The 11293-nt window shown below is 34.2% G+C and overlaps 1 protein-coding gene across 1 annotated transcript; it reads left to right on the top strand.

The window, feature by feature from the left end:
• The first annotated feature begins 4736 nt into the window (after positions 1–4736).
• LOC133183641 (uncharacterized) lies at positions 4737–7443 on the top strand. Its single transcript, XM_061318575.1, has 3 exons — positions 4737–4885; positions 5007–5420; positions 6514–7443. The coding sequence occupies exons 1-3, from the start codon at positions 4810–4812 to the stop codon at positions 6966–6968; spliced, it is 945 nt and encodes a 314-aa protein (XP_061174559.1). The 5' UTR covers positions 4737–4809; the 3' UTR covers positions 6969–7443.
• Positions 7444–11293: the final 3850 nt, after the last annotated feature.

Here is an 11293-nt window from a genome sequence, read left to right as displayed (position 1 = left end):
TATCAGTGTGTGAGTTATGACAAGAAAAATCTTGAATGATATTACTTTGAAACTGAGCTTAACACAAAACAAAGAATAGTAAGGTCAAAGTCATAGGAAAACTCAAGATAAGTAAATGATGCCAGAGATAACATCTTACATCAATTTGAATCAATATATAAATTTCGGTTCGAATATTGCATGTGAACAGCTTCTTTGAAACTGAGCAAAATGCATAGTGTGACAAATGGAAGATTGGAGGACATAAAATTACATGTATTAAAATTTGGGGATTCAAACCATCCCCAAGCGTAAAAGCACTTTGATGTAAATACAAACTCATGGTAAATACAATTATCTATGGTATCTTATCTGTGAGTGTAGCCCAATATACTCGTAAGGATGTATAAAGTCTCCAAACTAAACTAAACCCTAAAGTCCTAGAATTTTTAGTTAATACATTTACACAAATAGGAAACTAACAAATTACTTTGCCACCCCCCCCCCCCACCCCCACCCCATAAAAACAATCAGAGTCATTTATGAAAGGACACATACATAAAGGATTTCTTTTTTTCTCGTCAAAAAATCACGAATCTGAATTATTCAAACACTCCCTCGCCCTTCTGAGAAAAAGAAATTCTACATCTCTTCTTGTCCTTCACGTTACCATGACTGATATTGCATGGGATTTTGAAGAGAGAGAGAGAGAGTGAGAGGGAGAGAGGGAGGGAGGGAGGAAGATCTAAACATGTTGGAGACATCAGTTAAAGATCCAACGCTATTTTGAATCAAATCTGTCACAGAGAAAATCTATTTACAGGAATTGGTTCTTTTTACAAACAAATGGCTATAAATTTGGTTTAGGGTGATTGTTCGTTTAACTTTACCGTTAAACCCCATCAGAGTATACAAATTCATACGAGCAAACAACGAATCATAATTTATGTACTTACGAAAAAAAAAAATATTCCTCCGCTTTATGATTGATACGTATCTTAAAATCTATAGAATCTGTGAAATATCTGACATTGGACTGTCCGCCATTACATGGAGAATACTGTTCACTGGGTATTCATAATCTCTGAGGTCAGATGGATACATGTAAATATTAAATCTATATTGAATATTTTCAAATAAATTAATTAATATTATTATTATCATTATTATTTGTTTTTTTTTTTTATTTTGCGTTCGGGCCAAATAAAGAGAATATGCACGTTTCCGGTAACATTTCAAAAACTAATGGTATTTGTAACTTGCTGCAATGTTTAATATTCATTACATTCTATCAGAAAAATAATCTTCCAGACAAGCAAACTGTATGTGATAATAAATGATAAATTGATGACACAGATTCATTCTGAAAATGTTTCTTTTCTAGCTGACTCAGTTTTTATACTTATTATATTTAAACCAAAATCTTGACACTGCTTGATATCATACAACCTTACAAGTATGAAAATCACAAGAATTATTTGATTACTAGTTAAGTGTTAATTTGATACTTTGACAAATCTTAATCCTTGCTACATGTAGGTCCGTAGTACGCGGGATGCACCCCCACTTTCATTCTGAATGGGCTTTTGCCCGTTCATTTAGCTTGGACATTAATTTAAACAATATTTTATTATGATTATACATAACTGGATTGGACAGCAGGCACTGCCTATATAAGTCCTCTCCACAATACAGGTCAAGTCATACATGTTACAAGTAAATATTAATTACATAACATTGAAAAAATATATACATGTGTATATAGCTTGGACATTAATTAACATTGAAAAGTAATGGTGGTCCTATAAAACTTATCAATTTGTGAAATTTATTTCAAGTATACCTTTTTAATTGTTTTTCAACCCCCCTTCCTCTTGAAATCGATTCTTCGTCCCTGCTTCCTTTAACTAAAATTCTTTTCCACTAAATCATTTCCACAAAGAAGGGCTTTTTTCAACTTTCACACACACACAGTAGTGTTGCCTATCATCGCGCCGTGTAGCATAGTCTGCAGAAATCATTGACATCATCACGTGACGAAGACCCGGGGTATCAGCAAGTGGTTCACCTGCAGATCCGAATGCCATTGTTTATTTATTTATTTATTTATTTTTTTTTGTTAATTTTTTTTTATTTATTTATTTATCTATTTTTTGCTTTACGTTGGAAGACAGTCTGAAATAAATACTGTATGTCGTTTTCATTCCACGATGTTAAAATTTCACGATTTCTCAAAAAGTACCAATCGCGATGGTTTTAATTTCACGCTGCAAGAAATTAATTTAAATTTCGTAAAAGCATTTAAACGTTTTTAATTTCACGGAAAATGATGAATCATAAATGTAAAAAAAAATGTAAGTTTGGGAGAAAAACATTGTCAGATAATTGCACGTGTATTTTTTTTAAGTACGTCAATATATGTAGAATAAACTTGGATTGATAAGCAGTGAAACTCGTAAACACAATTTGAAAATAACTATCATTAGAATCATGAGAATGGAACAGCTTCATTGCTGTGTATTCCATAATATGCACTTGACTGATTGATGCATGCCAAGAAAACGCGTCGAACGCTGTAATGTTATCCATACCTTGAAAAAAGACCACTGTGCCAGTTCGAAGATGTGCACATGCCAAGTGATTTACACCCTGAATTTCATTTATTGAAATCTGCATCACAAAAAGGTAGTAAACTCCATAAAAACTCAACAGAAAATACACTGACGCTACTTTGTACAGCCTAGTACGTTGATACACTTAGTCCGTGCTGATCAAATTTGGGTCAGGGAAAATATCAGAAGTGAAAAGTATTTGCGCGACTGGGAAAAATAGAAATGACTAAAATGATTGCTGTTCATGAAGTATAACTGAAAATTGTCTAGTTCTTATAAACATGTATACACTCTATGGGTGTATTGCAATGCATGATTTATTTATAAACTTTTCACTGATTATTTTCATAATTATTTGAAAACTAAACCGAGTAACTTGGTATACGAAAATAATTTAGTAAATTACTTGAAAGCATTTAACCATTCATTCATTCATTTATTCTCTCAAAAACCATATGAATGGTACAAGAGGTACATATATACATATAGCCGGAAGAAATAATTAAGTAAATGTTTAAATTACACTGCTCATGATCATGTTATATACCCTAAATGTATAGTTGACTTCAAATTTCAAATGTGATTCACAGGCAGACAGATCGAGAAAGTTGTTTAACAAAGCAGAGAGAAAGAACTTAGGGAAAGAAAGAGTACGGTAGAAAGATAAGATCTAAATATGCGAGGGACAGAAGAATCGAAGAAACTCCTGCGAAAGGAAAGAGGTGTGAAGGAGTATGACAACCCTTTCTGGCTTTTTGTACTTCTTGAGAACACTTTCATATATTCTTATGTAAAACTTTGATCGCCCATTGTGGCCTCACCCTACGGTAACTGGACGTTTCGCCCCTATTGACGATTCTTGTTCATTTTACAGTTACATGTACTGTACTAATAACTGATTAACATATACGTCTATTTTCATGATTTCGATAGAAGAAGGAAAGAAAATAAATATATAATAAAATAACGATTTAAATAGTGTGCAATTGGGGTGTTTATGTAGACTTTGTGTAAATTATACTTATCTTGCTTATTTCGAAGTTGTTTATGTCCAATTTAGAAAGTTTTTTTTTATTCGAAAAACACCCAGCTGCTGTTTTTAATAATGAGAAAACGTTCAACTTGTGCGTACGGTATGGGTCGGCTGTTTGATTTCGTTAATTTGATTAAAATGTAAGTCTACATGTCACTATAAAATATCGTTTGCTGAAAACAGACATGTATCTCAGATCAGTAAATTCATTCAACAAAATAGGGACGTAGCTTCCATTGTGGCAATGAGGCAACTGCCTCACTAAATTTTTCACCACCACCACCACTCCCTTTAATTATACTCAATACATTGCAGAAAATATTTTTTTAATTTAAAACTAATTGCAATTTACTTAATTCTTTAATGATAATCATCACCTGGCTGGTTGGTTTGTTCAGGATACCAGACAGTTCAAATTTCATCAATAGATTTGCTGACTCCAAACATCACTGAATCGGGCAACTAAAGTTAAAAAAAAATTAAATGAAATGTTTATTCACCTTTAAATGTGTTAGAAGTTTCATAATATGTAGCATCATATGAACGCTGAAGTCTTCGATAATGAAACCGGTAAAATTACGAAATTTCTGTGCAGGACAAATATGACTGTTAGACAATTATGATTGTTGTATTCTAAAACCCATTAATCTATTTTCTGTCGTTGGGCTTCGCCCCTTGACCCCCTTTCCACCTAAGGTGGCCCCGGGCCCCCTGCCACCATGTTTTTGCCTCACTAGAATTCAAAGTCAATCTACACCCCTGCAAAATATTACAATATTTCGTGTATCGATTTGTCAAACTTACTGAACACATAAATATTAAGATTTAATTACTTCTAACGGCGGCTAATTAAATACCTTAATTAAAGGAAGGGGCGCGAAACGTCTCAGCGCGAATGGTCTTTAGGGGCGAACCGTCCCGCATTCCACCCTACCCCCGGGGATCATGAAGTGAAAAAAACTTGACTCTTCACAGTTTTACCCGGTCGGTAAAACAGTAAAATGGATAGTCATTTAGGTTAGACTTTAAAAAAGTCTTTTCTGGGTTATTAAAATCGGGTTCGTTATCTTCAAAATAAGAATGGAGAAAACGAAAGAAGAGTGAAGACTGAATCTCTTATCTCGTGGAAGGCTGGATAAAAATATTAGATATTAACGTAGGGAAATCTTACAGATATTTAAAATTATGGGTCTATCAAATATTGTTTTAACAGTTTTTCCATTGGCTGTGGGAATATTTGGATTTTATCTTTGGAGAAGAGGTAACAATTTGAATTTTTTAACACATCGACAGTTCCAAACATCTTGCGATCTTGCAGAGATATTGCAAATTGTCCTCAACACAGCTTTGATTATTTTGTCTTATGAATAAATATTTTCCAGAGACATTAAAGAGAGCAGGGAAAGGAAAGGCAACAAATGACGAGGATGGAGAAACGCCAACTAAAGATCCACCATCCAACATTGATGAACCAGTAACAAATGTAAAATCTTCCAAACCACCTCAAGTTCTACCAGTAGATCAGAACACAGAGATTAAAACTTTAGAGCATGAGACCAGTCAGACTGTCCTATATGAAAGAAACGTATCTAATTTTGAGCAAGGGAGAAGACAGACTGTCCTATATAAAAGAAATAAAACAAAGAAGGGATCTTCTGTCAATCAGAATAATGATCCAGGTGATTTAGAGGTGGATACACCACTAAGCATGGATGCTGATCTCATTCCATCAACACCTCCCATGCACTCTAAAATGGTTACACAATCCAACTGTGGTTATCAAGAGATCCCTGCTGGTAAGTATTATTTAAACGCAGTGAAAATTTATGTTCTATTATTAAAGAAAAATTTATCAGCATTATACAATGTAATTTTCAGTAAACATGGTAAATATATACATAAATTCGTAAATATAGTTGAATGTATTTTGCATGCACGATAGTACTGATCTTGCAATGTCTGTACTGCACACTGTTAATATTTCATGATACAACATATCTGTAAAGTGTGTTGTACCTGTGATCATGGATCATTATTACCCTTATTTTTAATAATTGTAAAAGTGGGATGTTCATATTGTTCACATTTATGTAAATAATGTTTATTCTTTGTGAAAGTCTAATGAAAAAATCTAGAATCTGCAATTTATGACTGCGAATATGATTATAAAAAAATCATTTTTTTTTTTTTTTAAATTTTAATAGTTATTTGATTTAGAGCACTATTAAACAGGAAATAGATTAAGATTCCACATTTTCTATTGAAGAATCAGTGTAACTCTTAGATATTTTGCCAACAAGTTTTTCGAAATGCATTGAATTGCTAAAATTGCTAGGATATTTCTTCAAAAAAAATTCCATTAAATCTTCCTCTTTAGAGACAAAATCTGTTCCTATAATATATTATTAGGGTGAGAAAAAAAAGTCAGTGACTATACTTTCCCAGGGGACAAGACTAGTATGAAATCAAACCCACTTGTCTCCATGATGATTTCCCTTATAAAGCTTGCTTTTCACCAAGTAATAATAATTAAAAAAACTTGTTTCAGATTTCTTCTCAAACTGTGTCTGATGTACATATGATATTTTTTTTTATTGAGAGTCTACATCTCTTGTCAAGTCTGGAAGAATTTAGTTTCATTTTCCTGACTTTAGCACTGGATATAAACAGAAGAAAATTATCTCACCAAAAATTTTACTTGTCACCAGGGACAAGCAGATTATGACATTCACTTGTCCCAGGTCGATTTTTACTCGTCCAGGACGAGTGGATGAGTGGGGTTTTTTTTCGCACCCTGATATACTATGAATTGTTTTATAAAATGATGATATTAGAACAGCTAGATTCTATTATTTGTATACTTAATTAATATGATTTAATGTGTTACAGAAACACATGATGCCCTCATTCTGTATGCTGAGAAAGATGCCCCTTTAGCAGAACAACTACAGAAAGATCTTGTGGCTAATGTGAATCTCCCTAATCTCAATGTTATACTGTATGAAGAATTTGCTCCAGAAGTTCAGTCCCACTTTGGGACGATGACAGTTTTATTTCAAAGATGTAGATATCTACTTGTGCTGGTTACAAAAAACTTTACAGAGGCAAGTTTTAGTAGATTTCAACATGAGATTGCACTAAAGGACTCCATTGAAAACCCAGAAAAGAATGAAAGAGTGATTCCTGTATGGGGAGAGATAGGAGCAAAAGACATTGTGGTGGAACTTTCTGTTTTCAAAGGCATTGACTATTCATTATCATTGCAAAAGGATGATAGGTCAAGAGTCTTTATCCAGTTTGAAAAAGCATTCGAGTATGGCAGGAAAAAAATTAAAATGTTCTAAAACAGCAGTAACCAGTATTTGTTGAGGATTTCTGTGATATTCTGGATTTTTGTACCAATATCTGTAAAGTCCCATATCAAAATGAGGGTTCTATGCAATCAATGTCTGCCTTTTTGTCTAGATATACACAAAGTGTGAAGCAATATCACAACCTGACAACTTCATATTCATTAGATACACTGTTGTGTACATGGAGAAGTTAAAATCTTTTAAAAAGATTCTTGCAGATGCCGCATCAATTGTTCAGAAATGAAGCTGATGCTTTCTACACAGAGAAATTTCTGTCATATTAAAAAAAAATATTTATGGTATTGAAGTAATTGAAAATTCATAAGCACAAGGTGATGTTGATTATTGTGGATATTGCTGAGCAATAATATTTTTTACATTGCATGACAGAGTTCAACTGCGTGGAATTACAACTGTTCTATTTTTTTGAATACATTAAATGTAATTTTATGTTCATAATTTTAATGTCATCAAGACAAAAATACAATTTCCAAGAAGCTTTTATAATATAGAAATATTTCATATCCTTAGACTGTTCTTACATTTCTCTGCATTTAACTTTAAACCTGGGGTGCATTCAACAGCGTAGCTGCTATGTAGCCTCTTTGTAAATCTACGCTCTTGAACGGAGAGCTAGCCTAGACGCTACATAAGGAGAACTAGCATAAATATTTGATGCTAAGTACCAAATCCAAGATGGCCTCTTTAGTTACAACTTCGCAGCACATATGATTTTTACTAAATGGGGAATTATTTTGTACATCTTAGCATATTAAATGTATATTTACAAAAAAATCAGCAACCCCATGTGAGTTAAGGCTAGGAATAGGCGTTTCTATACAAATGAGCTAATAAAAATGAATAAGAGGTATATTAATTATTCAGAGAAAGTTTTGATTTAATTTCTTATACGTACTTAGTACCCACTATATCATAAGACTATATGTTATACCCAGTACACATTATTACGTCATATTATGACGTAATTGTTCTTACCTACTGGGGGTAAAAAGACATATCAACAAAACAGCTTCGGCACAAGGGATTATCCTATTTAACTGAACATAAAAATTGTATATTACTAAGAAGAATATCCTAAAGACTAAGAAAATTGCTGCACAAATCCTAGGCATTTTCTCATTTGATTGGAATTTGAGGAAACTTATACCGGACTGTGCATTTTTACCCTGTTTCAACTTAAAACTTTACAAATAGTTATTAAACAACTGAGCTGCTGATATTTGTGGAGCAATACCAGCAATCCTTGGAATATTTTGCTTCTAAATATACCTTGTTTCAGTTAAATAAAATAGAGCATGCCCTTGTGCTGAAGCTTTTTTGTTGATAACTCTTATAATCTTGTTGTTGCAATGAACAATCACGTCATAATGTATACTGGCTATATCATGCGTGGGTACCAAGTATGTATTAGACAATAAGTTTTATCTTTCTCTGTATAATAGGTAAAGTCCTTTGGCATTTTAATTACTTTATTTGCATAGAAATGCCTATACTAAGCCTTAACTCACTTGAGGACAGCCATTTTGTGTCATATTACTTCAAAAGCATCCTTAGAAAGTGTAGATTTCAGTAAGTTCAAATCATACCCCCCCCCCCCCCAACCACTTTTATATTTAAACTTTTCAAGACTGAACTGATTTCTGCCTTTTCCTAGCCAACTTGCTCAGGTGAGCGATGTGGCCCCTGGGGGTCTTGTTCTAGCAATATTTCTTCAAATAAATATCTGTTCTGTTATTCCCCTTATAATGCTCTAAATCCTGCCTGCTCTTTCACGAGTTTCCTGTCTACTTTCTTTATTCGGTCAATAATCGTTCTGCAGAAAAACTTTGCTAATCACTGTTGGCATGGTTAGCAGGATCACTTCATGCCAGGTAATTGATGCAGTCCCTTTGGTCACCCTTCTCAGGCCCGTAGAGCACGGATGAGGGGGGTTCACTTCCTCCCCCACCCCCACTTTTTTCTGAGTATACATGTAGATCTATTCAGGCCCGTAGCAACGGTTTCAAAAGGGGGATCAACTTCCCCCCAAAAAACTGACAAGCAAAACAAACAAACAAACAAAACCTAAACTGAGCAAAAGTGGGAGGGGGGCTTCCCAAAATTATCTGACCATCAAAAAAGAAAAGGGAGGAGTTTACTGTCCAAATCTTAGAACTTGCCAGCGCTCGACCTTACAACATCAAAAAGTAGAGGGGAAGGGGGGGGGGGCAAATAGCATCTGAAGGAAAATTTACTATAGAAAAATACTATACGCAGAAAAAAGCCCCCCCCCCCCTGCATTCTACAGGCCTGCATTAGTTTTCGATAGGCGCGATCCCCGATTTCCCCGTTGGCCGCCATATCAGCATATTGGAGGTCAACAAGGCCTGATTCCTTCATTATTCAACCAATTTAAACTTATATTGGGTAATGAGGTGAAGATAACACAGTTTTTCTTATGAAAGTATGTTAACAAAAGCTTCCTTTAATTCATAATTTTAGTATTTTAAAGGTTTTTGCCCTTATGTTTCTGCCATACATATTTCAAATTGGTTGCTCAAAGAAGAAATTCACTAGTTTGACCTCCAACTTGGTGGCCAAGGGGAATAACTCGAAGGGAAAATCCATCATACGAAAACTATCTCACTATGTTGCTATAGTAAATTTTCATTTAGATGCTGGTCCCCCCCCCCCCCACCTCCTCTTTTTTTTTTGTTGTTGGCAAATACCAGGATTTTTGGCAGTTAAGTTCTTTTTTGTCCCCCGCTTTCACTGAAAGTGGGGGATATTTCAAAATTTGGGTCTGTCTGTCTGTCCATCCATCTGTATTTCTGTCTGTCTGTAACACTTTCGTTTCCGCACGGTATCTCAAGAACCCTTTGAGCTTTCACAATGAAATTTTGCATAGCAACTCCCTATGGCCTAAAGAAGAACCCTATTGATTTTGAGGTCAATAGATCAAGGTCTGACTCATAGATTCATAAATTCTGTCTGTTTTAACACTTTCGTTTCCGAGCGATATCTCGAGAATCCTTTCAGCTATTGCAATGAAATTTTACATAACAACTCCCTGTGGCCTAAGGAAGACCCCTATTGATTTTGAGGTCAAAAGGTCAAAGTTTAAGGTCGTAAATTCATACATTCTGTCTGTGTGTAACACTTTCGTTTCCGGGTGATATCTCAAGAAGCTTTTGCAATGAAATTTTATACCATAACTCCCCACGGCCTCTCTCGCCCCTCTCAAAGTGTCCCGCCCCGTTTTTTTTTTTTTAATTTATTGCATTAAAAGTCGCTTGGCACTGTTTTAGCACAGAGGCATGTGGAGAGTAATTACGTAAAAAAAATTATAATACAGGTTGTCGGCGGACTTTATATTCTAATTACATCTATTAGAACTGCTTAGTAAATGCTAAATTAGACACCATGTATTATGTAAAATTTTGACAATATCGAACGTGAATATAAACGTTATATGTGACCTAATGTTTGCAATTAATTTAATGTTTAATCAGGTGCTTCCGTGGTCTAGGGATATGATTCTTACTTAGCAAGTGAGAGGTCCTGGGTTCAAATCTCGGACGATCTTTTTTTTTTTTTTTTATTTATTTAATTTTTTTTTTTTTTGATTTACTAAATGATAGTATTCAACATATGAAATGAAAAAGTTATGACGTCTGGTGTGTACAAACTCATAAAATCTTATTACAGTTTGTTAAATATTCTGTATAAAAAGAATCTTCTGTACACATATTAAAGAATAAGCAATCAAATCTGTATATCCATATTGGCATTATTTATTTGCTTCAATATAGATGTGTACATTTAATAATTCTACAAATCCGAGTGGGGGTGGGTAGGTGGGTGTCTCTACCCAGAGTTATCGTTCCCGCTACGCTACACTAATACGTGTTGTAACGAAGCCTAATACGCCCTCTGGTGAGAGATTGGGGGGGGGGTGGTTCCGACCCTTCCCCCTAGAACTGCGCATGCTCTTCTTTTTTTCCTTAAGCGGGGGACACAATTTCTCTGAATTAGCTTGTGTTTTTTTTTTATTTATTTATTTATTTATTGGATTTACTAAATGATAGTATCCAACATATGAAATGAAAAAGTTATGACGTCTGGCGTGTACAAACTCATGAAATCATTATTACAGTGTGATAAATATTCTATATCTATAAACATATTAAAGAATAAGCAATCAAATCTTTATATCCATATTGGCATTTTTTATATTTGCTTCAATATACATGTATACATTTAATAATTCTACAAATCCAGAGGGGGGGGGTCCGATTCCTCCCCCCCCCAGAACT

The sequence above is a fragment of the Saccostrea echinata genome, unplaced genomic scaffold, assembly GCF_033153115.1.
Source record: "Saccostrea echinata isolate AGI-Se365-2 ecotype Australia unplaced genomic scaffold, CSIRO_AGI_Sech_v1 ptg000009l, whole genome shotgun sequence".
In the NCBI taxonomy this organism is placed as follows: domain Eukaryota; kingdom Metazoa; phylum Mollusca; class Bivalvia; order Ostreida; family Ostreidae; genus Saccostrea; species Saccostrea echinata.
Note: the sequence above shows the minus strand (reverse complement) of the source record. Positions and strands in the feature narration are given on the sequence as shown.

Excerpts from the sequence above, each read along its gene's own strand:
- LOC133183641 (XM_061318575.1), top strand. The coding sequence starts at position 4,810 with ATGGGTCTATCAAATATTGTTTTAACAGTTTTTCCATTGGCTGTGGGA. Across the intron at positions 4,886-5,006 it reads ATTTTATCTTTGGAGAAGAG|AGACATTAAAGAGAGCAGGG; the intron begins GTAACAATTTGA and ends AATATTTTCCAG. Across the intron at positions 5,421-6,513 it reads TTATCAAGAGATCCCTGCTG|AAACACATGATGCCCTCATT; the intron begins GTAAGTATTATT and ends AATGTGTTACAG.